At 27.3% G+C, this 27,997-nt stretch overlaps 1 protein-coding gene across 1 annotated transcript; it reads left to right on the forward strand.

Annotated features, from left to right (window-relative positions):
• The first annotated feature begins 221 nt into the window (after positions 1-221).
• Positions 222-27,987, forward strand: LOC113551496 (carbonic anhydrase 2). The gene is made up of 8 exons (XM_026953763.1): positions 222-416; positions 509-658; positions 18,944-19,144; positions 19,595-19,713; positions 20,259-20,354; positions 21,087-21,204; positions 21,429-21,535; positions 27,581-27,987. Exons 2-8 carry the CDS (start codon positions 622-624, stop codon positions 27,719-27,721), a joined length of 819 nt encoding a protein of 272 aa, XP_026809564.1. The 5' UTR covers positions 222-416; positions 509-621; the 3' UTR covers positions 27,722-27,987.
• Positions 27,988-27,997: the final 10 nt, after the last annotated feature.

Consider the following 27,997-nt stretch of genomic DNA (forward strand, 5'->3'; position numbering starts at 1 on the left):
AGTGAAATCGCAGTACGGAAAAACGACGACGACGATATTGTGCGCCGGCAACCGGCTCGTAATACGCGCACACACGCGCACCAGACCTACCCGTATTCGCGCGCACGCGCACGTCCGCGACACTGCACACTTCAATAAGCTATAGCAGTGCGGCGATTTCCCCCACCGGCCGTCCGAAACGCATTTCGTCGCTGCAACACACTTAACATTGTACACGGTACAGTGTTACTATACGCCGCCGTTGTACGTGCCCACCAGCAGCTACGTACCGCTACAATACGACTGCCGACTGAGCTGCATATCGACGCCAACTAGTTTTCCGTACGCACACGGCGACCGCGACCGGCGACGTCAATCGCACGGCCACCACGACCGCGTACAGCCGTTTCTCTACGTTTCGCCGAGCACACCGACTGGTAAACGCAACAACAACATCGATACCACCGCTCTACCGTTATTGCGGTAATAATCCATTATTATCGTCTCACGCCGAAAATCGTTTTCGTAGGTACGGTTTTCCAGCTCTTTCTCCGCACGCCGCCGACGAGTTCTCCGGTCGTCGCGTAGCTTTTCGCACACAGCGAACACACACACGGCCATCACCGCAGTAATACCTACATCATGACGACCGACGAATGGGGATACGAAGAGTTTAACGGTAGGTGCACCGAGAGCTCGGCTCGGTTGACGGTCATATTGTATTTGTTTTTATTCGTTTATTTTTATTTTTTTGCGTTTACGTTTTTCTGTTTTAAACGTACGTCAGTTAACCGCCCACTACGGACTCCCACGGTTTGTGTTACATAATTATCATACATTATTATAGATATAATACGCTAGTATGATGATTATATTGGCTGACAATCGTGTTGACGGAACCTGTATAATTTTTGTTGTTATGTTATTATTCTATTACGTCTTACTTAATAGTATATTCGGTTTTGTTGCCGTTTATCGGCCACCCGTTCGATTGAAACCAGTTTTTGACCGGGTTTGGTATTGGTCCCGTATTAGTGGAAATGGTGGAATATATTTTGTTTTCTCTATTTCGGTCCGATTGTTTCTTTGATTCCGTGACGAAATTTGACATTATTTGATACGCCGCGCTACTTTATAATTAATACCCATTTAACGAAAAACAGAATATATAATTTTGACCGTGGGTATCCTAATTTCTAAATATTTTCCTTGTCATGGTATGACGTAATTCGACGAGCTCAAAAATTCTCATGACAATTACAATGAAGAAATTAATTGATACTTTGAATGTACCAACCATTAACCATTAACTTGCATATAGACTATCAAACTTTAAGCACATCATTCTTAAAACATATTTAGAAAATCTCGCACAAAATGTCAATACACGGTGGCGTTTTTCAAGACATTTTTCTAGGTATTTTTCGAGTTAAATATATTGAAATGAAAGGTCATGATTATTATACGTATTTAATTAATAAAGGTTGTTAATTAATTTTCCTCTCCAAAGAAAAGTGAAAGCTACCAAATGTTGATGATATAATAATGCATTATTATGTTTGGTACGATTACTTTATACGTTTATATTCTAGCTTATTCTTCATAGCTGTTAGTATAACTCTTTTACTGATACATTTTTATCTATTAAATCATAATACCATGTAAGATAGGTTACAGAGAGGTACAGAGGTTAAATTTACCATTGCTATGCAGTTTAGATTTAAAGCGGAGCGATGAATGTATTGATTTTACAATAATGTATATTTTGTTTGTTTGTTTATTTATTTTTTTTGTCTCGAGACACTTTTTATAAAAGAAAAATGTTTCAATCATTCACTTCAAGAATAGTTTCCGATAGCAAATCGTATCTGAACTTTTCCAAACAAATTTTAAAAATAGGACCCACTCAAAATAGTCAAAACTAGATATTGTTTTTTTTTTTATATGTATTTAAAAAATGATAAACTGTAAAGATTTGAAATTTTTAGCAAATATTTATACTGACATTTTTTAGACATGGTATTTTCAAAATATTTTAGTATTTTTTGCTATTTATAGACTGTAATTTTTTTACTTTTCCTATAGTTTTTGTTTTTGTTTATTAATAAAACTGCTTGAAACATATCATAGATACCCAGGCACGTATACAAAAAAATGTTGGGGGGTTTACAAAATTCAAAACATCGACAATACAGATTCACAGTTTATTTATATACATTTCAAGTGGAATTTTGATTATTGAATAATTAACAATGTCGTCACTAATATTTTTTTAAATTATTTTACGCATGTCATTAACACTGTCAAGTATTTATCAATTTTTAGGCCAATCAATTAAAATAGTAGCTAAATTACAATAATATTGAGGCTTAAATACACAAATATTTACTTTACGTGGTCCAAATGACGTTGCTGTAGTTAAACGAAAAGAAATTCGTAGAAATTTGTTACTTTTCACAACACGTATATTATTATTTCCTATACAAAATAAGATTTTCAAAACATTTCGATTAAATTTAAGCTATTTACACTACGAACCTGTTTACACCGTTCTACGATATTGACATAATATAAGCTAATAATATCACGACCATTAACGAGTAATATATATGTTCTATTTTTGGAAAAATTATTTCAACTTATTGTAATATATTTTTAATATAGCAAAATGAGTAATTAAAATAATATATTCATTATATAAATTATATTTAGTAATTAGGCTGACTAATCGTCTCTATCGTTTATCGTATACAATGATTTATCATAGAATTCAAATTCAACACAACTATTTTGTATATATGACCTACTGAATGACTGAATGACGAGGTAAGCTTGACACCTTTTATAAAGGAAAGTGACTTCTTCAGTTTTTTTTGTAATCGGGTAGCATTCTTATTCTGTTGACTTGGTAATTTATGTGTCTTGTATATACATTAAAAATATGACGTAGAACGTTTTTAAAAGTTGTCAGTTTATTTACCAATAAATATATTAATTTATAAACACATAAACAAAGTTATATTTGAATTTAATGGTATGCAGTATAAATATCTAGCCCATCCCAAGTATTTATTTTATCTATCCACATCCTACATACACATCACTCTATAATATACAATATAATATCTATGAATTATTGTAAACACTGTAATTAAACAAATACATTATTGACAATAATATTTGTGAAGCGATCTTTATTGAAAATTTGAATTAAATAACACCATGGGTACATATAGAACTAGACTTTAAAGACAATGGTTAAACCTTTTTAATTTTATAACATTTGTATGTTAAAATTATTTTTACGAAGTTATTGAACGCTAGCGACTTTTTTAATTTATTCTTACTGTTTGAAATACTGTCTGTATGTCTCTCTTAAATGTTATGATTTGAGTGTGGGTATGATATAACCTATCTTGACGCTTTACGTAAATACATATTAAAAACCTGATGGAAAGCTTTGGAAAGTGTACTTAAAGAAAATAGGCAATGTCAGGAACACAGCTATATAGAATACATAAATATTGGGTTTAATGTACTTGTTTCATTACGACGCAAGTAATAATTATAGTGTTATTATTTATAAGAGATGTAATTTTTCAAATTTCTTGTGTGATCCTATTTTTAAGAAAAGAATGCAAATAGTATAAACAAGTAACTAGCCATTTTTCAAGTGCAATGTTTATCGTATTTACATTTTTAATTTAAAATTTATTATCGCCGCCATTTGTCATTGTAATTTACCTATTATTCCATGTATCTTACAATATAATATTAATGTATATATACAATATTCTCGCTATCATTTTTAACACGAACGACTAAAAAAATATACATATATTTATGTGGCCATGTAGTAGTACAACTTAGAATTTCAGGAAATATTAATGATGACATTTTAATGACACAATCAAGTATTTTTAAATATTTTTTCCTAAATTATATGTGGTACTATAATTTATTTTTTATGAATCTAACCTGTTTTATTCCAACTTTGAACAATGTATATTATGTAGTTTTTGTAATAAATTGTATTATCTGTAGGTACCTAATGGATACATCTATATGAATTGTGGAATAGTAAATTATTATTGTTGGCAATTATCAAGTAGACAAGTAGTAGTATATTTTAAAACTAAACATAAGGGACAATAAATACTTTTGTATTAACACAATAAAGGTGTATAAAAAACTTAATGTATATTATATTATAACCTTATATATATGCGTTAAATAAGATATTTTTTATTAAATTAATGTCTGTAATCAAATGTATACTTATAAAGACTATCGTCTGCCAAATTAATAGCAATTGTGTTTTTTTAATCGTTTAATATTTGATGTTTAGGTTATTAAACCCTCTTCATTTTCACTAAATAATCGTGCACATTGTGTGTAGTCATTATAGTTAGATATGTGATTATTTTTATTATTTATTACATTCGTAAGCGATTAAAAAATTATATTAATTATTAACATAATTAAATAATAATATCATTATATAATTAAACAGATCTAGATTTTTAGATTATAAACGTGCATTCACATACATACATATACATAATAATATATAAGTTTAGAAACAACAACTACTATATGTTTATACCTAGCTTTAGTATAAATGTTATTAATTGTTGTGCATTATGTTAGATTAGAGTTTTACTCAGCACACGAGCAAGAGTTTTGTGTAAAATGTTCGACTCTCTAACAATTTTTGTTGAGATAGGTGTTTACAATACGTAAATATGCTTATGATCCTATAATAGGTTGTCGTTTGTCAGGCGTATATTGTATATATTATAATAGTTACTTTTCGATGACTATCTATCTTTCAAAATGTCCGTGTTTCGGACGATTAACATTAAGTTAATTAACCATTATGTATCATACTTGTAAAATTACACGCCGGTAAAACATTATTTACAAAATAGTATAACGCCCATCAAGTATAGGTATCTATTATATGTTGTTATTAATTCTAGTTTTAAAAATTGAATTACTTTTTGTCGTAGTAGGTATTTATTTTTTTTTATCATGGCGTCGTAAACACTATTTCGATTTATACACAAATTCGAAGCTCTACGAATGAATGCATTATTACTTGTTAATTTATTATTATCATCCATCATAACTATTATTTTTAAGATATGCATATTATAATTATTATAACTCTGATCGACTGTTGATTAGAATTTGCATGCCAAATTTTGTTTGTGGAATTTATTTTATCAGACAAACTGAAATAAATTTGTTTTTAACTTTGCATTTTTAAAATGTGGCGAATAAAACGACCCATTTAATGATGTATAGAAGCGGTAACTATCAAAGACTTAAATGCATTTGTTCGTTACTCGTTACTAATTTTTTCATGAATACTAGCTAATCTCGACACTTCATAACATATTATGTCCTAATGTTCTCCAAAAGAATGGGAACACAATTTAAATATAGGTAAATACAAATTGGTTTCAATTTTCAAATTAAGTATTATTCTTTATTTGCTCTCATTAATTAGTATTGTTACATAACATAACATAATGTACAGTAGAAATTCGTTCAAACAATTTATAATTATTCTATTTTCAAACATTTTTAAGACCCATTAATTCTTTACTTTATTGTTTTTTGAATAGTCCATTTTTATTTTCATTAAATTAAATTTGAATTTATATATCTTCTCAGACTTTGGCGTGTCCAGTATCCATTAGCACTATTAAAAAAAAGTTTAGTAGTGGTGTTTTATGTCAATCGTTGACTTTAATCCGCGACGCATCGTTTCCGTTCGACTTTACTGCTACGAAGGCGGCGAAACTACCACGAAACTAATAGAAAAAAAAAACAGAGACATTGTACAGTATGATATCTCAACTTGTTGGATAATATACAGTGTCGTAGAAAAACGACAAATAATTATTTCTGTTAATTACTTATACATTTTATAATGCAGTAAGTACATAATAGGCGAGGCAGCCGTTAAATATGATTCTAATATTGTACCATAATTAATTGGCGTTGTAGCCGATTGAGTAACTATAAACCCGTAACAAATATAGCCTTGGTGGTAAAGTACTGCTAAACAAACGGGATATAGTTTAATTAAACGAATTAGGTAAATGTATTACGAATATAGCAACGTGCGCTCTTGTGTTAAAAATTGATAAACATCCATTTTAAATATTGTGATGCACCACTGCGTCATCACATACAATCATGAGAATGTGAGAAGTGAGTTTCGTAACTAGTCGTCTAGTCGCTCGGTAATAACAAATTATATATATTTTTATTATTTATAAATATAAACGCGTATTGCACGCATTGCCACTATATACTACAGTACCCTACTATCTGTAGGCTGTAAACTGTAGTACAATATTATGTTAAAGGTTTGATCAAAAACTGCGCCGTGTAGAGTGCTCCAGTAGACCGGAATAAATTTCATATACCTATAGTTTTGGTGAAAACTATCGACAATTTTTTTTATGAGCACTATCACTGAATGTAAGAGTGGATACGTGTTAAGTTCATTATTGATTCATTATTTTCCTTTTACGGATGTTGAATAGTATCCGTATTAGTTATCTAGTATCTACTCTTATACTAATATTATATTTTGGGTAAATGAAAAATTAAATTTCTCATTTATATATTATATATAAATTTATTTCTTATTATTAATATTAATTCCGTGACTATTTAAAACCTATTTTACATTTCGCGACACTTGTTAGCGGTTTGTGTCTTGTTAGTGTATATTACAACGAGTGTTGTTAGTAAACACAAACAAAACTAACTTCTTGAAATATCGTCGAGTTAACACGTTTTGTTCAAAAACTTAGTGAATTTTAGACGCCTTTGTGTGGCATTTAATTTATAACCACATTATTTGCGAACAGTTCACTTGACGTATAATGTATTTAATACCATTAAATAATAATTTTATTCGTTCAATGATAATTTTTGGTTTTTATCTTCACATTGTTTTATCTGAGTCCGTTACACCCGAGGTCGCGGTAAACAGACCGCTAAAACGATAATATTATGTTTACAACAGGTAGGTTATAGTTGACACGTGCAGTGGATTGTATTTGATACCTATATAACAAACACGTTCTATTTTGATGTATAAAACAAGTTCAGTGTTTTTAACTTGCAAGTAGCTAGTGTAATTCAATATCTTATTAAATATAAGTACACAATCAAATTATGATCTGTTAGATTATTTTACATCAAGATTCTATGTACCATATTATGAATTAATTAAATTGTTGCATAGGTCTAGTACAATTTCTAGAAGAATTTATAATAATTTTATAACTATTTAGTTTACGTTGAGTACAAAGATATTTTACCCCGTATAGTTATAGATTGTATTAGTATTTTTTGTGTCATCAGTGAATTATATACATAAACTCGGTTATGTATTTATTTCATATTTAATCGTGATATGGAATATCCGGATAAGCCATTAAAGCTCTAATATTAATTTTGTACACTTAATGCAATATATCATGTTTGTTTTTACATTTGTAAATTATCTATAATATAGGAGTATAGCCGTTAGGACCTTGACGTTATCGTTTACAAAATTATAACGTTGTAAAAAAAAAAAATTCTGACGTGTTTATTGTATAGGTATGACAATTTTAGATGAGTGACAAACCAAACATTTATGATATTTATTTGGCATTCCGTATATTTCTTATTCATTAATCTTACGTATATACTACCATTGATAAACATACAATACTATTGTATTTAATCAAAGGTATTAATTATATCTAATTTTGGAAACGAAGTATTATTACCGACAAATTATATTATATTCGCAAAAAAAAAATATAATAAATATTATTGGAAAATTTATTATAATTTAATTTGGATAGGTTTACTGTGGAAATAATGATATATATCGAAGATACTTGGTATGTTTTATACAAATTAATAGTTAATTTACACGGCCAATGGTTATTATTTAATTTGTTGAATAGTGATTGGTACAAGTGTAAAACATTACAATTTTTTATTTATTGTAGGTATGCTAACATTTTTCTACACAAGTTAAGTATAATATTATGTGATAGTTCAAAATATTTTAACGTTAAATTTTTGAAGTACTATAATCAATAAACTGATTATAAACGTAAAAAATAAAAAAATAATAAAAAAATTACAAAGAAAATATGTTGTTTTTCTGAATTGTTGTGACTTGCAAAATTACATCGATTCTCTGATAATTTAAGCATAACAATATGTTTTATCTGCAGAATGTTGTTAATTTTAGGTTTTGCAATTTAATTTAATTTTATATTAGTGTATAAGTATAGATTATTTGGATGTATATCAATTAACAAATTAAATAATATGTAGTCCAATAAATATCATTTATTTTCATAAACATATAGGATGTGTGATAGATAAAATACTTGCAGCTTAAAACTCGAAGTCTCGCTCGAAGTTCTAACATACTCGGGCATTGGGCACTATAATATAGCATAACAATTTAATTTAAATGCATTATTGTATGTTAATGAGTTCCAATTAAAATTAAAATTTATTGTAAGACCTTTAATCTCAAGTTAAGTAACTTTATTTTTTTAACAAATTATGTATATATGCTACTTACTTATAAGTAAAATTTAAACAGATAATAATGTTAAAATTGTATTTGATTTATTTCATTAATATAACCAATGTAAAATGTATAATATCTGTCATGTGTCTAAGACTTTTAGAGGTAATTAGAGCGGTTTGATTTAAATCTTATACTATTCATATTTTAGATACTAGGTATAGAAGTTAAAAAAATGTTTTTGATATTAATTTAATTTGTTATTATGTCTGAAGCTAACATTTATATCAATTTATTTTTTAAGTTCATAAGTATAGTTTTTGATTAATTGGTTTAATTTATTTTAATAGATACTTTATTTTTATTGATATTTATTACTATAACAAATTCTTTTTTAAAAAAATGTGTTCATAATTATTAATTTATGTACAGTTTTTCGTTAGAAAATATAATGAAATATATTATTTTAAATATCTGTTTGTAAATTAATGAGTAGAATTTGAATGTCCCTCATTAAATACAAAATTAATACCTTACTGAACAAAATTAGGTTTTAAATAGTAACGAACAGTAATTCATGCAAATATTGTTTTGTATTGTGTAAACTATTATACAAATTAATAAATATATTTTTTTTTATCTAAGATGAAAATTAAAATTAAAAATAGTACAGTGTACTCAAGGACTAAAAAAAAACCAATCGACCAATAAAACTATATTCTATAATAATATAATATCATTTTTTTTTTTACACTAAATAAAATCTTCTTTATTGTTGATAGAACAAGGCCAGTGTTACAATAATAATAATAATAACAATAATAACAATAATAATCATATAACATTATATGTTGTTAAATTTAACACATTTGTCTTGGTGAAATATCGTATAATTATATTTTTATATATATTATTGATTCTTATTTTAAAAAAATTGAGCGACATACTATGGATACTAAAAAGATTGAGGAACACGCTTTTGGTGTAACCTGATCTGCTGTATAGGTTTCATGTGTAGCAGATCTATTTAAATCTATTTAAACGATTATTGGCCACTGTAATATATATGTTTATATGAATTCAACGATAAATCATTGTATAAAAAACACGTTTCTGAGTGAAGGAAACGAGTGAATCAAAGTCAATTTCTAATGATAGGTACTTTGTTTTATATTTATAATATTAATATTTAATAATTCGATAAGTTTAATTAATTTTTACTAACAACATTACTTGTACTTGTAACTCGTAAGTTATAAGTCAATACTGGCGTCTGACATACTGAATAATGATGAGAAAATAATTTCGTAATATTTTAAAAATTTTATTGTAAAAAAATAGTGTACGTGATTGTGAAAAGTATTAAGTCTATGATTAATATTTTTTGAATTGCAATATAATAACTAAAATTAACTAATGAAAAATCGTTAATTTTCGTTTAAATATCTAATTTTGTCAAAGTTATTGAACTTAAAATGTTAATGTGTATTTGATATTTTTTTTAATTACTTAAAATACAATGTAAGAGGTTTCATGATTCAATTTTAGTGTTTATTAACAAATATAAATTAAAGAAAAAAAAGTAGAACATTTTAAATTTCTAAAAAAAGATTAAAAACCTATTTAAAAAACGGTAATATAAATATTTGGCAAAAACGTATTCCTTTCTGAAATACAACAAAAATAACAAAACAAAAGTAATTTTGTCCAAGACTGGTGTTTCTTAAATATTACCGTTTTCCCGATGTTTTGTATTAGTTTTTCTTCACGTATTCCATCATCAAGTTAGGTATTGAGAAATTCTCATTCCAAATACTAACTAAATCAAATTGTTTGCCAGAAGTTACTTAATCTAACCTTTAGAGGTGAAAATTGATCAAATTTTCTGTTCTAATAATACATAATATAAGACACACCATTACATTTGTAACATTACTAACATTTGTAATACTAATACAATATTCTTGCTCCACTCTGTATTAAAAATAACGAGATGACTTTTTTTTTGAGAATTACAATTTTTCAATAAAAAAAATATATATACGATACAAATATTACTATGGTATTTATGTATATATTGACACATAATGTGTATATTTTATCCATATTATATTAAATCAATCATTCGTGTTGCGAGTCACATGTTTTTATAAGCTGCACATCTGGCTGTACATTTATAGATACATTAAATGTTTGGTTTTCAATCAACCAATAGTTTTTATAGTATCCCTGCAATAAAATTATCCTTTGATCAATCATCTTTGCGGAGTTGTTGTTGGTATTCGTTCAAATAACTTGTTACTTCTCTGCGAATCAGCAAACCAGGTTTTATTATTAACTGTAGACGCGTTTAAAATTATGATTCATCATTTATAATTCAAAACGCCATTAAATTATTCTATTTGAATAAATGTTTGCATCTCTGAATTTTAAACAGTCATGTCATTGTAACACAACGAAATACATGTATACCTATTTCTTATCAATTACACTTTATTTTACATTTAAAATTTAATTATTTTTTTATGAGTTACGTAATTTATTTGTTATCATTTTATCAAGTACTTCAATCTCTATTGTTATGGTATTGTAACGACTTACTAAGAAGTATTATTTTCTAATATTATGATATATTAAAAATACGTATATAATATTGTCATATGGAGGAATTTAAAATTGAAACTAATCTTTTTCATCCGGTAGACGGAAAATAAACCATTAGAGTAACTGACCTACTTCAATTTCAAATATATTCAATCGTGTCATATCAATTTCTCATACAATATATATAAAAAAAAATGATATTATAAATTTATGCAAGACTTTTTAGTGTTTTATCAAGTTTCAATTTAGTTGGTTTTGTGTATGAAATTCGCATAATGCTTCCATTAACCTAACCATTTATATCTATTACCTAAATGTTGTATAATATTTTTTAAAACAAATATTATGTATAGGTAGTAGATTTTTGATGTATGAAAATTCCGCAGAGGAAATAAAGTAATAAAAAATATCGTTAATTATTCAAGTAGATTATAATCCTATACGCATTAGGTGCAAAATTAATTTCTCGGGGAATTGAATTGAGTCAATACTCATGTATTGACTATTGAAACTCGATCGTATTAACAAATGAGGTTTTCAATTTCTATTTTTTATTTAAATCTATTGACACAAGTGATTATACCAGATATAGAGTTATATGTTGGTTTTGTATATATATATATTGTTTTTGCAAAACCTTATAAATTTGTAAATTAAGTTTTTAAATATTTATGTATTAATCATATAGAATAGATATGTGGATAAATTGGTTAGCGTAGAAAGCTGTAATTCATTATGATTACCACACACAATTAGAATTATGTGGGCTTTATTTGGCAACTACATAATTTTGTTGAGAAATAAATTTGCAGTTGTAAATATGATATTTTTTTATTGAATAATTCGAGTGGGATTGATAATAGCCACTTCGAGTGATCTTCCGTGTATTTGAGTAGTTTAGGACACATAACATCTACAAAATGTGAGAAAAACTAAATCATAAAACAAATTGACTAAATCAAAATATAAACGATTATTGAAATTTATTACTACCTATATAAAATTAAATACATTATCAGATGTATACTTATACTGTCATAATGGTGTGTTTAAACGTGACTAGTATAATAATTATACAACGCAGATTAGAATTTACATAGAGAGAATGTCATAAAAAAAGACTATTCGAAACTTTTTAAACCATTGTACGATGAATATTTCGTTTCCTAGGAAATAATATTCGTTATTTTATATCTTTTCAGCTATAATATTATAATGTTAACGAAATATAGGTACATACTTCTGCAGAATTTTGATGTTATGACGATATTTTTATTCAAATTAACTAAACAATGCGTTTATGAATATAAATTCTAATCTCGTCAGGAGTGAAATACACCTACAGGCTACAATAATAATAATTTAAAAAAATTGAATAATTTAAATAACTTTTTGTTGCTTGTTAGAATAATGTTATATCAAAGCGTAAATCAATCAAATAAGATACATCATCATCATGGCTACACGCATTTGTTTGATGATGTGCGTATGGTGTGTCAAGGCATGGTGGTAATCCATAATAGATAATATAGTTATACCGTGTATATATAGTATATGAAATGTTCAAAAAAACGTTCAATAAGAGAATTATTTGAATATTGTTTGTGGTATTTAATTATAACTTGTAGGTATATAATATTATATACGAGTGAAAATGATTTTATTAATTTTTGAGGCTTTGTTATTATATTTTTATTTACCCAATTTTTACTTAAGACATAGGCGCTAGACATAAAACCTAATCCGGTATTATATTGCCCTTGAGCTACCAATATTTTCAATTATCTTATCAAACTATTATACAATTTTAATTATGCTGGTGTGACCATACAATAAAATAATGTGACGTATTCTTGTGCAGATATAATAGGAAAAAAATTGATAATAATAAGAACAGGTAACATAATATATTAGAGCTAATACTGTATGATAATATAATATACCAATACCTGCGTCAAAAAAATAAAAATATATAATATAATAACATTCATAATAACTTTGAATTGTCCTTGACTGTCCGATAGTCCGGAACGGGAGAACGTTTAATAATAATAAAAAAAATGGCAGTATAACATCAACGTACATTATATAATGGAAAAAAATATTTTTAAGTCTATTAACTACATATTAATGTTACAAGTTGTTGCCATAAGAAATAATAATTTTAATTCTAATTACCCAAACCATGCTATCGTCGAATTCACCATTTGGTGTTTATTTATTTACGATTCGCTTGATCAATTTTATTGAGACCATTACAATTTTTCTACGCAGTAGAAATACTTCTTAAGATAAACTATTTATTTATTTGAACTTGAATGAATATAAATTGCTTAAAAATTAACATTAACAATTATGAGCATCAATAACTATTTGCCTGTAAAAATATGTAGGTATTCAACTAAGTTGATCGCGTAAATATATTATAGAATAGTGGACATTCCTTGTGATGATTTTGACTATAAACCGTTGTATGATAAATTTGAATTATTCTAAATTACAATATCGGTATGACAATTGTTTTAATTATATTTTGTAATTAATGACATTTTTAATACTATATTAAATTGGGATTCATGTCCTTATAAACACTAAAATGTGGTTACATAATTTAGAATGAGAGCATTTATTTTATACTTGTTTTAACTTTTAAAAGTTTGTGTTCAATGACTTGAGGTGGCTTTATAAACTTTGTTTTAGTATTTTTATTCAGTATATAAGTACATTTAGTGTTAAGGGAAAAGTTGTTCATTGTTTTCTTTGTTGAAAATAAAGTATTTATATTAAACTTTTCGTCAATATTGTAATGAAAGTTTATTAATATTAATTTTTATTTGAAATATCATTACCTAACTTTAACAATCACAATTGTTTTTAAACACTTTATTTTTCAACTAATTAAAAAAAGGAATAATTATTAATTCTACAGAAAAAATTATAATTGATGCTGTAGGTATTATTCTGTATATAATTATTTTTCATAGACATCATTAATATTTTTTTTAACATTTTAAAATCATGGTGTGATAAGAAAATATATTATGTTAAGTGTTATAATCTTTAAATGAAACATTTAAGGTCTATATTATATAATTTAGAACAAAATGGTGCATTAAAAATAGAAAACATTATTGACTTGTTTTTTTTTTTTGGATTTGATATACTTGAATTATTTTTTTATTATTTATTTAATTAAATTCAATTGATGTTTAATGTTTTTCGAATTATAAACATAAAATAATTTTAATTTATTCAGATAAGAAAAAATTGATATTACTTTATATCACGGTTTTATATTTTATGTTTCCAAAATATTCTTATAGTACATCATTACACGTTCTAGAAACAGTTACCTAACAAAGTACATTCCATACGTGCAACTATAGCAATAATAATTAATAATATTATCATATCTAGCTCGTTTTCGTTAAATTCTATTGAACTTAATAGAATGCGAATAATGTTGACATTTTGTAGGCTGTTTTTTTTTCATTTATAATATTTGTTTTCGAATTTTTATATACATAAAATATCATATGATATGCTAAAAAATTGCCGGAAATTGCTTTGGCGGAATAATGCTAATATAATAACGACGGCATGTATTTAATGCGTGAAAAAATAATTAACTAAATAACACGTTATCGTTATGAGTATATGGTTAAGTAATGAGTTTATCATTTTTAATTAACTTTTAACCCTATATTATATTGTAACCACGTTTATATAATTGTTTCTTTTACTTTTTTTTCACAAATAATGCACCTATAATATAATAGTCATATACTCTCGCATCGCTTCAATTCAATTTGAAACTACTTCGTAAAATTATTATTTATAAAGGCGATTTTCGGACACTGAGAAATTGTAAATATAATATTATTTTTGTATTTTACTAAAATATTTATAACGTATTTTATGGCGAAAATAGAGTATAATATAGGCAAAGTGTTGAAAGTTTAATTTTGAAAATTTCTGAAATAACATTATTATTAATAATATTTACTTATTAATCTATGTGAATTGGCTTGTATTCCAAAATAAACTTTTATCAATTAAAAAAACTGTTATGCAAAATAATATTTATTTTACTGACGTCAATTGAGATGTTATAAATAATATAAAGATTTTGGTAAATAGTAAGATATATAATTAAATGATTTATATACAGCCATATGATATACCTAGTACACGTCTTAATATATAAGACATACTTATGTTTAAATAATATTACATTTGATACGCAACATTACTTTCTAATTCTTGTCAATTTATTATTATATTTATAAAGTAATAGAATACTTAAATTATAACGACAAGAGTAAAACTTACTTAAAAGTTACATATACTTTTCGAGTAAACGATACGCATGGAAATGGAGAACCGAAAATAAAAACATATTTAACATTATGTAACGAGAATTCTTCAAAAAGAAAGAGAAGATACAACTGTAGATTTGATCGTGGTGATGCCAGGACAACTGGATGATTTTCAATCAGCAAAATTAAGAATGAAAAAGGATATAGAGACATACAGTAGATTAATATAGTTCATGACGTCAAATTGAGTTTGTCTTCTGAGTAAGGATAGTCATATATAATATTGTAGGCCAATAAAACGCGTGTTGTGGTGGGGGGAGGGGTAGCGATTAGGGGTAACGATTGTTTACATTCTAGAACGGGCACGAGGAATCGTTAATAAATAAATATTATATTTTATTTATTTCATAAATCGTACTAAGTGGACCCAGTCATTAACGTCAATAAAGATACGCAATAATGTTCCATTTTTAGTAAATTACTTACTTAACACAGAAATAATTATCTATTACATGTACGCACTATACATACATCCATCGATATTATTATGGTAATACAATATAGCTTATGCGTTTTTAACACCTTCTCGTTGCACGAAACAGCCTTGACGGTGCTTAATAGTGCCGATTGGCATATATCGTTTAAATCGTGATCGTCCCGGCTAGGTATATTATTATAATTCATAATACTGACCATCGCACTCGGATGCTTCCGATAATTGCCCGTTTCGCAGAATTTCTCAAACACGTTTCGTTCGGTCGTAGAACATGGTTTTGTAATACATTTGGTGTATCCCACGTGCTCGGATCGTGATCGGAATCATCGCTATCGGCCTATCCGCCCATAAATTACTATTATTGATATCATCATAACTTTTGTACCCGAGATACACCAATGTGACTCGTACATCTGTTTCCACACATACGTATCATCACGGCGGTCGTCCAGCGTTTTTAATTTTGGCGAATCGCACGGGCTGTGTAGTGTCCGATCAATCGTACGGCTGTTTAGGAGGTTTAGCTACGAGGAGGATGTGTGGGATGTTCAACGGCCGCGGCCAAAATGAAAGGGTTTCGGCGTGGATAGTACAACGTGTATCATTATATTGTCGTCAGACCAACAAAAACAAATTTCAATCGTTGCAGGTACACACACACAGTGTTGATGAGAGAAATTTTTTTTTTTACGTTCTTCGCATTCATTAATTATATAGCTGTGTAGATCATAGGTACTATAATACCTATAGTACCTACGCTCGTACACATACCTACGCACGCTCACCGCGTACATATAATTTTCCTTTTACGTCTCAAATTATTGTACGTTGCCCTGTGGTTGGCTCAATGTTTTTTTGGATTGCAATTTGAATACCGCGGGCTCGACGAGTCGGCGTGAAAGCCAAACGATTTGCGAGGCCACAGGCGGTGTACCCGTAATATTACTACGCTTCGTAGTCCGAACCGCTCCACCTGTTGTCGGTAACCGGTTATTATAAGTACATATCGTACGTCAAAATACGATATTAATCATGATGCGATGTGTTTTTTTTTATTCCTGCGAAAAAAAACTGCAAATAATAATAATAATAAACTCGGTTGAAAATAAGTTGTAAATTATAGTTGCTCGGTATTTGTAAGACGTGTAAACAATATCGGTTAGAGCTGGATAATAACTACGCAGTTTATGCCTTAAAAATCTAATAAAAACAAAATAAATATATTTTGGTTAGACGGCATGAAAACAAATTGGCCTAACGTCAAGTCCATAAATTCTTCAATAGTTTTTGATAGGTAATGTGTGTTAAGCAATTCGATATTCATATGAAAATAGACGAAACGATGAAGATGTAAGTACAAGATTTTCTTGACTAATAACTTTCGATTCTATTGAAATTGGTTATGACTTTTACTGGCTTAAAATTTAATGTCCATATTATGATAAAATGTCAAGGCTGACGTCGTATTAATTATTATCATTGGTCATTTTAAAAATTTATATTAATTGAGGAAGCGAGAAATTAATCACTAAATTATCTTATACAATTCTGTCGCATACGTTGTTCTCATTATATTTGCGTGAACTGTTGTTGGGTAGCCGATTCTTTATTCAAAATGGGTTGTTTCGAATTAAATTGGTTTTGAATAATTGCAAGCGAGTGTGGCTCATATTTTGGTAAAGAAAAAAGATTTGAAAATAATGCTACAATGCGATTGCGAGTTAAAAATGCAATAAAGTCTAATTTCGAGAATCGGGATGTTTTTAGAAAATTATAAACATATTTAATAATAGTATATTTTTCTATTTTGATTTTCAGGTGTTTTAGAATTGATGACTTTGTGTACAATAAATAAAATTACTCGTTGTTCTAGTTGACCATTAAATTGTTTTTAAATAAAATTATACATATATTATAGAATTAAAAATGTATGTTTTGCATTAGTTGTGTAAATATTAAATTATGTTTAACTGATCTGTTAATTATTCTCTTCTCTCATATAAGTCATAATGATTAATGAAACCGTTTACTATATGTACTTATTATTATATAGATTAATATTTAGGTCTTTATTGCAATATGTTAATTTCAGTACTATGAGTCTATGAATTTACACTGTGCAGTTCAGAGACATATTTGATGTAGGTATTACAAAGGATTTAAATGGAAAGCAAGATAATTTCGTAAAAATAAGTATAATAACTTTCATGACTGAGTATCAAAAATGAATATTATTGCTTTTAAATATTTAAAAATGAAATTCAATATGTGAGGTTGATATGACCACGATAGTACTGTATTATTAATTTTATAACTATTTTGTTTTTTCTCTGATTTGTCTATATAATTATTAAAATATACAGTATACATGCTAACAGAATTATTCGCATCGTTTATAATTTAAAATTACGCAGATAAGAAGTACTATCAATCCAAGTTTAACCGTTGATTTTTAATTTTGTTGTTTGTGAAACTTGATAAGGTTAAAATTGTTTTTTCTTAAAGAAAGCACTTCTAAGTACAAGTAAAAATCTAACAGTCCTCTTGCTCTCCGTTCCAAGTTTAAAAACCAGTGTGAAGTGTACTTACCGGTTTTATCGATATCATAACATCAAATATTTTGTTTTTATTTTGATGCAATACCCACACGAATATACTTTTGTCAAGCAATTAAAAAAACATTATAAACAGGAAACTAGTTTTGCGATTTTTTAATGGGCCCAAGGGTTATTATTTTAACAAATTGCAACAGGAAAATTAATAGTAGGTATTAAAAACAACTGGATACTTTTGTGTAATGATGTTTAGTAATATTACTTGGAATTAAAGTTACAGAATTGGGTTTCTACGTTACATAGAATAAATTATATTTGTAACATTCTATTTTGTGTTGTTTAAAAATCAGTAATAGTAATTTTATAAAAAAAATGTTGCTATTCATTTATTGATTGTTATAAATTAATTTTCTTGTTCTAGGACCAATGGTCTGGCCAAAATTATTTCCACAAGCCGGTGGTTTATTACAATCACCAGTTAACATTGAAACTTCGAAGTCTACCAACGACATGACCCTAAAGTGCAAACCTTTGTATTGGAATTACTGCCCTGAAATGTGCACAAAAATTATCAACACCGGGTATGGTTGGAAAGTGGATGCTACCGGTGGTGAAGGATCAGGTATTTTTCAATATTTACATATTATAGTACATTGAAAATAATAATAATAATAGTTACGAGTATCTAAATATCGCCGTGTAGTGCTTGTACTAAAATTATTAGCAATTCACGTTTCAACAATAACTGTAAAGTTTTTTTTGCCATAACAATATGATAATATATTAGTTAACTAATATTACAATACCGCCTTTATTTCAAAAACAATGTTCATAATTGCCTAACTTGTAGATATGAGATTGAATATAATTAAAAGACGTGTATCGTAGGCATTTTATGTGTTACAACATATTCGATGCAATGAAAAAATCAATCAATAATAAAATTTACTCCATAGATGTTAAGTTTGTTAAGATTGAAAATTTAATATGAAATAAAATAGTTTTACTTTGTATTTTGGATGAAAAATTCTTGAGATTGAGTTTTCTTACAATTATGTTTTACTTTTTTTAGAACTCTCTGGTGGTCCATTGGGACATAAGTACAAATTGGAACAGTTTCATTGCCACTGGGGATGTACTAGCTCCAAGGGATCAGAACACACTGTTGATGGAATGCCTTATGCGGGCGAGGTAAGTGTATTTCGAAAATTTAAGAATATGCTTTTTATAATATCTTAATCCATATTGCACTAAAGTTAATACCTCATCATGTATTACTACATTAATGAACACAATAAAATGTGTCCGTCCACCTATTCTCATGTTTAACGACCCTGTCCGTGATGAATGATGACAAACGAAATATTTTCCTTACCTACTCAATAGATTCCCCGTTATGGGCCTCTGCCTGTTTCTCTTTCAAGTTTTATTGTTACTCATTTGTTATGGTGAAACCATTGTTTTTATACGAGTGTATATTTTCAATAGTCATTTGTTTTTATTGTCTATTTTTCTATTGATGTTTATGATATTTGATATTTTTCTATTGATGATATTGCATGGTGGTGTGCAGTCGCTTACATAATATTAGTATTGCAACGATTTTGTGACAAGAGATCAAATTCAATTTTTGGTGGACAATATTTCGTTATTTCACTCAACACATTTACATAAAACCTAAATTCATCAGATGCTGTTAGTTGTCCGTATTAATTTATGAATATTAAATGTTTCAGTTACACCTTGTCCACTGGAATTGTGATAAATACAATTCGTTTTCTGAAGCCATTGCACATCCAGATGGTTTGGCTGTGCTTGGAGTGTTCTTACAGGTATTTAAAATAATCCACGCGGTGTGATATATATATATATATATATATTCGTAATTGAGAACTTCCTCAAAAGTTATGCATGGTTTACGGGCGCAACTGGTTAAATAGATTTAGGTCTGTCCACTCTCGGCTCTATTATAAAAAAACATATAATAATGCATCTTACGTTTTACACTTGTACGTTTGCTGTTAGTTTCTGTACTTTGTGTATGCCAAATTATAGTTATGGTGCCGAGTCTGGGGCTGATCTACCATATTTGTAAATATATGACACGGTAGTATTTAGATACTTGTTATTGTTTATTTTTTTTTTAATTTTTACTAGCATTGGTTAGATACATTGAAACGGATCAACTTCAGCCACCAATTTAGGATTAATCTGTCGATTGATCTTTAAAACACTTGTACCTGTCTAATTATAGATCGGTCCAAGTCGGGGAAATTAGAAATTTTTAACGGGTCCTCCAAATAGAATACCGTGCAAACTTCTGATGAATGGGTCTGTTTAAGACTCCGCGTGAGTACCTCACAGTATATCTTGTCTGTCGCAGACGACAGACACATTGAGTGTTATCGAATCTGGGACATAAATCCCACATTATATAGTTTAGGAATTATTATTGTTAAACTATTATCATTTATTACATTTTAACTATTCGACATTTTATAATAATTGATTTGTTTTATAACATTAATAATCATATCTGTGTGTGGTTGTATGAATTTTTTTAGGCTGGAACCGAATCTCACGATGAATTGGAAAAAATTGTGTCATTGATTCCACAGGTTGCCTTACGAAACCAAACTGCTGAAATAACCAATTCCATAAATCCGAAAAATTTGTTGCCTGGTAATTAATAATTTTCCCTAAATTACTGTTAATAACTATCAATAAAACACACACAATAATATATACGAATATATATATAATACACATCTTGATGATCATGGTAACTATTATTTGAAAAATAAACCATATACTCACGAACAGTATTCACCTAGGTACCCACACATACACATGAACACTATGCCAATATGCTTTTGCATAATATTGTTTGCGTACTTCACTTTCAGAGGACGTAACTTACTGGACATATCATGGTTCACTGACCACTCCACCATGTTCAGAATGTGTTACATGGATTATGTTCAAGAGCCCCTTAGAAGTCTCCGAAAAACAAGTAAATATATTAAATACAATATATATTTTATCGTTAATAAACAATGTACAATTTATACAAGCTGTATATCATCATCATATGGCTTCATAACTGTAAAAGTTGTAGCGACCCCCGTCAGTATTATAACATTTTCTCGGTCTTTAAATATTTTCTTTCAGTTAAATAATAACCAATTTTACTAAGTCTCGTTGTTTTAAATTCATTCATCTATCCATTCATCAATTTAATCTTTGGCGTTCTTCTATAGTCTATACCTAACTAATATACTTTCAGCTACGTTTTTAATGTTTAATTTTTTGCTACAGTTTAACAGTTTTGAAGTGAGTTTTAATAACTAATATCAATATTGATGGTATTTCGTGTTAATCGAATTATCATCGCCAAATAGTCATAATACTCATAATATTTTGTAATTTAATTTATCATAATTTTACGCCATTTAATGTGCAATACGTAGGTACTTAACGTAGACTAGACTAAAATATATTATACTGGTCTTAGCTTTTCAAGTTGAATGGAAGTGACGTACGCGTCAAGAGTTTATCATAATATATGCTTTTATTATAGTTATAATTTAGGTACAGTACTTATTATTTTTTCATTACTTCGATACTTTATCTTACGTCTTAAATAAGATTAATTTAATATGCGTTTATCCTTTGGCATAATATTTCTATTATTATTTGCCTTATAGTGGGTTTCACCTCATAAAAATTTGTAATTTTGCTATTTGCGTAAATAATTATGTAGAAAAATGTTTTTAAAATTAATACTTGACTTTTTTTCAATATTACTAGTTATATCCCAATAATATAATTAATTAATTTAATATTTGTATTAACCATTAAAATTGCTTTAAATTGAATTTAAATTTTATGCAAATTAATTAGTATACTCGTTTATTAAAATTGAAAGCAATTATCTACCGCTTTGAAAATTAGTCCGAATAGAGCTGTTTATATAACTATTATAATAAAATTTATTGATCAATTATATAATGTGTAGGTATTATGCATGATTAGATAATTTGAAGACAAATAATTATGTTGTGCCTGTCTTAAGTTTTAAAATATTTATCTAGAATTAATACTTATAAAATATAATTTTTAGTTGGGTTATGCCACTTAAACAGGTTCTATTAATTTTTACTACATATTAGATAGACTTATTTTTAAAGTTTAAAAATATTACACGAGCAATATTAATATTTTACAATACGTATACATATACAAATAAAAAAATGAAATTATAAAGATTTATTATATATTTTTAATTATTCATTTTACAGTCATATTTTACTATTTTTAAGATAATTAAAATAATTAAGTATTTCATTAGTTATTAGTGTTATGAGTTATGTCTTATGAATAAAATAATTATAATTATTTCCTAGTGGAAATATTACTAAATATGTTTAAAACTATATAATAATGTCAAGTTTTTTCCGTTATTTATTTTATCTACATTTTGTTTTAATTATCATTTATCTTTAAAATTATCTATACGAATATCGATTATTATTTATTCATCCTTTATTAGTAATAATATTATGATAAACACCTCTTGTAACGATAACATTTAACATGTATTTTATTACATAGATTAATCCATTTTAAATATTAAAACGATATACCATATCATATTAAACCATTCATTTATATTTCTAAATTTTTATAAATACTTGTATAATGTGATTTACGTCAGCACCCATAGTTAATATTTAAATGTTTTTAGTCATTGAGATTGAGCCAATGTCACAAGAAATTAATTAGCTCTGTGTATACTGGGTGATTTTTTTTATCGAACAACACTCTTCATTACAAAATGTATTAACGTTTTTGAAATATTTGTTTTATATCATTTCTAGTCAAAATAAAACAAATATTTTTTTTTATTTTTCATCGTTATGTTTATTTAAGTTTTTTACATTTTTGAACAACAATATACATTTTTAAATTCATATGTTGGAGTTTTTTGATTCACAAAATCTAAAATCGGACGACTAGTTTATGAGTTTTAGGTTAGCTGAGTGGAGTGGTACGGGGATGAGGATACCCGCAAAATAATAGTATGCTATTCCACTCTCTTAAACTTTAAAAAATATAAGTTTTATAACTCATTAACTATTCGTTTGAATTTAGATTTGTAAGAATCGAAATATTTCGAAAAATGTTTTGCTTCAGAATAAGTAATTAATAACGTATGTTTTCATTAAAAAAAAATATTACATTTTTTTTTGTATATTTCGACTGAAAATTATGTAAAAAAACTATTTTCAAAAACGTTAATAGATTTTAAAATAATTAGTGTTGTTCGATGAAAGAATCACCCTGTATAAATAAAAAAAACACATTAATTAGGCCTTCAATAAACATTATTTATATTTAATATCTGCTGATTAGTGAATTATTAAGAAATAACTTGGCATTTCGGCTTTAATTAGTTTTTATTTGTTTTTTAAATTATTTTTTAATGTGTGAAATGAAACTGGAATGAAGTTGCAAAACAAATAAATCAATTTATTTTTTATTTAAGTCGTAATTTCAATTAATAAGATTCTAGGTTTGAGCGTTTAAAAGTTAAACGTGTTAAAACACGTCCAAATTGATAATCAGTTAAGAGTTCATCACGATTACACTGCATTTGTGTGTCTATAAAAAAATAAATGTTATTCATCATTATATTTAAGAAATTGAGAAATAAATAGTTTATAGTTTGCTTGTAACTTAACACAATTTAAAACTAAAATCATTTGTATATTAATGATGTGCTATAACAATCGCTTCTATATGGATTTAATTTAATTTCTTCTATACTTTGATCACTGCGTTTATGTTGCCTAATCTCTTACGCCTTCTTATAAAAAGTAGTTTGTGATTAAAAGGTTAAGAACCGTGACAGGTACTTCTTGTCTATATCCCGAAGTGCCGATTATTGACCTTGGTCGTTGGCAGTGTTATGTGCAAATATTTACCGATAAATTCATAATATAAACATAATAATTAATACCATTCAAATAATATATTATTTCAATCATTGTTTTCATACTATTTTGTATTTAATATTTAAAAAAAAGGTTTTAATAAAATATACACTCATGTTTGAGTTAAAGTACTTCTATGTATATTGTATGTGTGTGTAAGTCGAGTCATTAAGTACTGGTAACTACTGATATTACATTCTTAACACTATAATATTATTGCTTTTATGTATATCTGACATAAACTTAAATTTTTTTTATTTATATATAACCATTTCATAGTTATCAGCTGAACAAGGTTAATAACGTTATAAATTGCTCATTGTTAACACATTAACTATAATAGCGAAATACGTGTACAATAGATAATCGATCAAAACTAAACTCAATTGACAATGCTGTTGTAATCTTTGTAACAAGAAGACGTAGAAATTAATCTGAAATAATATTAATAGCGAATCGACAATAATATATATATACAGTATACACATATCGTTTGTCTCACACTCCCAACACATTATTCGTATCCATATATTTCTCTGATAGTCCTTACTGGTTGTTTTAAATAATTATTATAATGTACAATTAAAAAAATATTCCAATAATTATTATTTAAACAGTAACGACTGGTAGTATGGGTAAATAAAATGCAAATAATGTATATACAATATATTTTTACAAATTAGCGTGTGCATATCAACATCTATAACGGATCCATTTATTTACAAAGGATTAAAATGTACAGTTGCTACGATAAAGTAGTTATTAGCGCCATAGTCGATGGGAAATAAATTACGACTGCTGTGAAAAATCTATTTACACTTAAATAAAGTAGTAACAGTATACTCAATACAAATACAATTTAATTCTCTTGGGCATCAATTTTTTTTTTTTTAATTGAATTTGAAGTATTTTATGGCAACCACACAAATTATGCAATTAAAAAATAGTATGAAATTAACTTTTAATTATCATTGCGTTGTAAAACTGTGTAGTGACAATACAATGTGTAATTTAATAGTTTAAAACACGAATGAGCATTATAAAAAGATAATAAGTGATGACAATTATTAAAGAAAGATAGAGCTATGACTACTTAAAATTTTTATGGTCCCTCAAACTAAAGATAAAGAAGTGTTTATGTATATTTAACCACTACTATAATGCATGTTCCAATATTTACTCGGTGAATAGCGATAAGAAAAAAATCAAGAAACTACATATTTGTAATAATGAAACAGACCAATGTGAACTTTTTTTTTTTAATCATTTTATGAGTTATGGTGCTGTTTGTGTCGATCATACCGCATTGTGGTATACACGTGGACAGAGTCCTAATAAAGTTTCATACTAAACAGGTTTTATCGTAAAAAAAAATATGACCGACGGTTGCGTAACTTATATTATGATGACAATACAATTTATTAAAAATTTAAATACAATGATTATATACATAAATCTGTCGTATAGACAATAAGAAGCATGTACATATCTTGTAGGGCTTGAGACGTCTAATGGAGCAGCTTATCTTCCCGAGCTCCCTTTGCCCCAATTTTTGGTTATATGGGCTACGGAGAGGGTGCTGAGCTTATTATAATACTTATACAGTCCTTCGCCTTGTTTATTTTTATTAATTAAGTACTGTATTTTTTCCTAATTCATATTTTATCATAGATATGTTTTTGGCTGGTTACAACTTTTTTTTCGTAATCGTTGTTGATTTCTTGTTATTATGTTAAAACGTGATGATTTCGCGTTGCAGTTTCTATGATCTTATGTAGGTTGCTACTAGGAAGTATAATTACGTTACCATAGTTACCAAATAATAATGGATCCGGGAAATTTGGATAAATAATGTTTTTTTATAAGGTTATTGAGGTTTCCCCTAGCAACTGACACATAACATAATTCCGTTACCATAGCAACCTCGTTTAAACATATATTTAAAATAATAATTTTAAAAATATGACGTAGTACAATGTTTTTCCGAACATTGGATGAATCAAGTAGCACACTACGGGTTTTTTTTCAATGAATATTGATTAATTAATATATTAGTCGTGATAACGTGTATTTTTAAGCCCAGTGTTTTTGTTTACTCAAAGTAAACCAAAATATTTGGTGAGACATTTGTAATTGCTATATGTTACACCTAATTGGGTACTTGTACGATTGTATCTTTTTTTTATTCTAGTTCCTGTAACACAATTTTTTTTAACTAAAAAAACACAAATTACATCAATTACTTAGTCACTCGGTTTTTAGAAACGATATATTTATAATAATAATAAATTAAATCTTAAAATTGAATTTGTCTATAATTACACGTATTTCCTTTCTTACTTGAAGGCCAAAATTAATTGGCCACTAACAGAATTAAGACTAACTGGTAAAATGGTAATAAAGTTATTATTATATTTATAGTATACCTTATTTTCATGATATGTTGTGAATTTTTTTTTTGTATAATTGAACCAGGCACATTTCCTTTGTATGTTATGTCCGACTGTAGCACTCTACAGTTTAATACATTTTGAATGTCTACAATATGTCAAATCATGAACAGTTATACAATACAATTAATAATAAAGGAAATTATAATAGTAATGTGTAAATAATAATTAGTAACAATGACAAAATATAAATATATCAATAAGGTAATTAATTAATAATACAACATATTAAAAACTTAATAATAATATAATAATTGCAAATAATTAGTAAATAAATATAGCTAAATTTTCTATTTATATATTTCGTTCAAAAGAATAATTATAATATTGGCTAATTAACCTCCTTGATGATGCTCAAAAATAGTTTTAGAAGAATTTCAGTGGTTTAGATTTATTTCTACAAATCATAAGGAAGTTCCGGTGGAATTTATTTATTTAAAACATTTAATTTCCCCTTTAAATCAGTGCTCGCGGACTAAATATTCCTGGTCACTTCTCAAGTTTGAAATCTTGACCCCCGAACCTTAATTTGACATGCACGCCTTTTTGTCTTCGCTCAATATCGAACATAAGTTGTTTTTTATTTCTAAACACTGACGTTTCTGTTCACAGCTGAACGCGTTCAGAAGCATGAGGACATGGACACCCGAAGAATGTTGCTCGGAAGCGCACGGAGGACCTCAGCTGGTCAACAACTACAGGCCGCCACTGCCACTTGGAAACAGAGTGCTTAGAGAATGCGGTGCCATGTGAGACGAACACGTTGGACAAGCATATTATTATATTTTGTATTTATTGTCTGATTAAATTATTGGCCGCCATCGCCAAACACATTTGATCGACGACCTCAGCAAGAAACCACCGCCATCACCAGCACCAGAAGCTAACGTATACGGAATGATTTATTTAAAAAAATGTTTTTCCTTTTTTTACGCGTTTCTAAATATAATATAATATTATAATAATATGCACAATCGACGAACGTCATTATTTTTATGATTATTATTATTATTATATTAATACTTCGCA

Source organism: Rhopalosiphum maidis, chromosome 2 (genome assembly GCF_003676215.2).
Source record: "Rhopalosiphum maidis isolate BTI-1 chromosome 2, ASM367621v3, whole genome shotgun sequence".
NCBI classification, from domain to species: domain Eukaryota; kingdom Metazoa; phylum Arthropoda; class Insecta; order Hemiptera; family Aphididae; genus Rhopalosiphum; species Rhopalosiphum maidis.

Bases quoted from the DNA above. Each gene is read 5' to 3' on its own strand.
- LOC113551496 (XM_026953763.1), top strand. From the start codon at position 622: ATGACGACCGACGAATGGGGATACGAAGAGTTTAACG. The intron at 19,145-19,594 runs GTATTTTTCAAT...TACTTTTTTTAG, and splicing joins TACCGGTGGTGAAGGATCAG to AACTCTCTGGTGGTCCATTG. The intron at 21,205-21,428 runs GTAATTAATAAT...CTTCACTTTCAG, and splicing joins TCCGAAAAATTTGTTGCCTG to AGGACGTAACTTACTGGACA.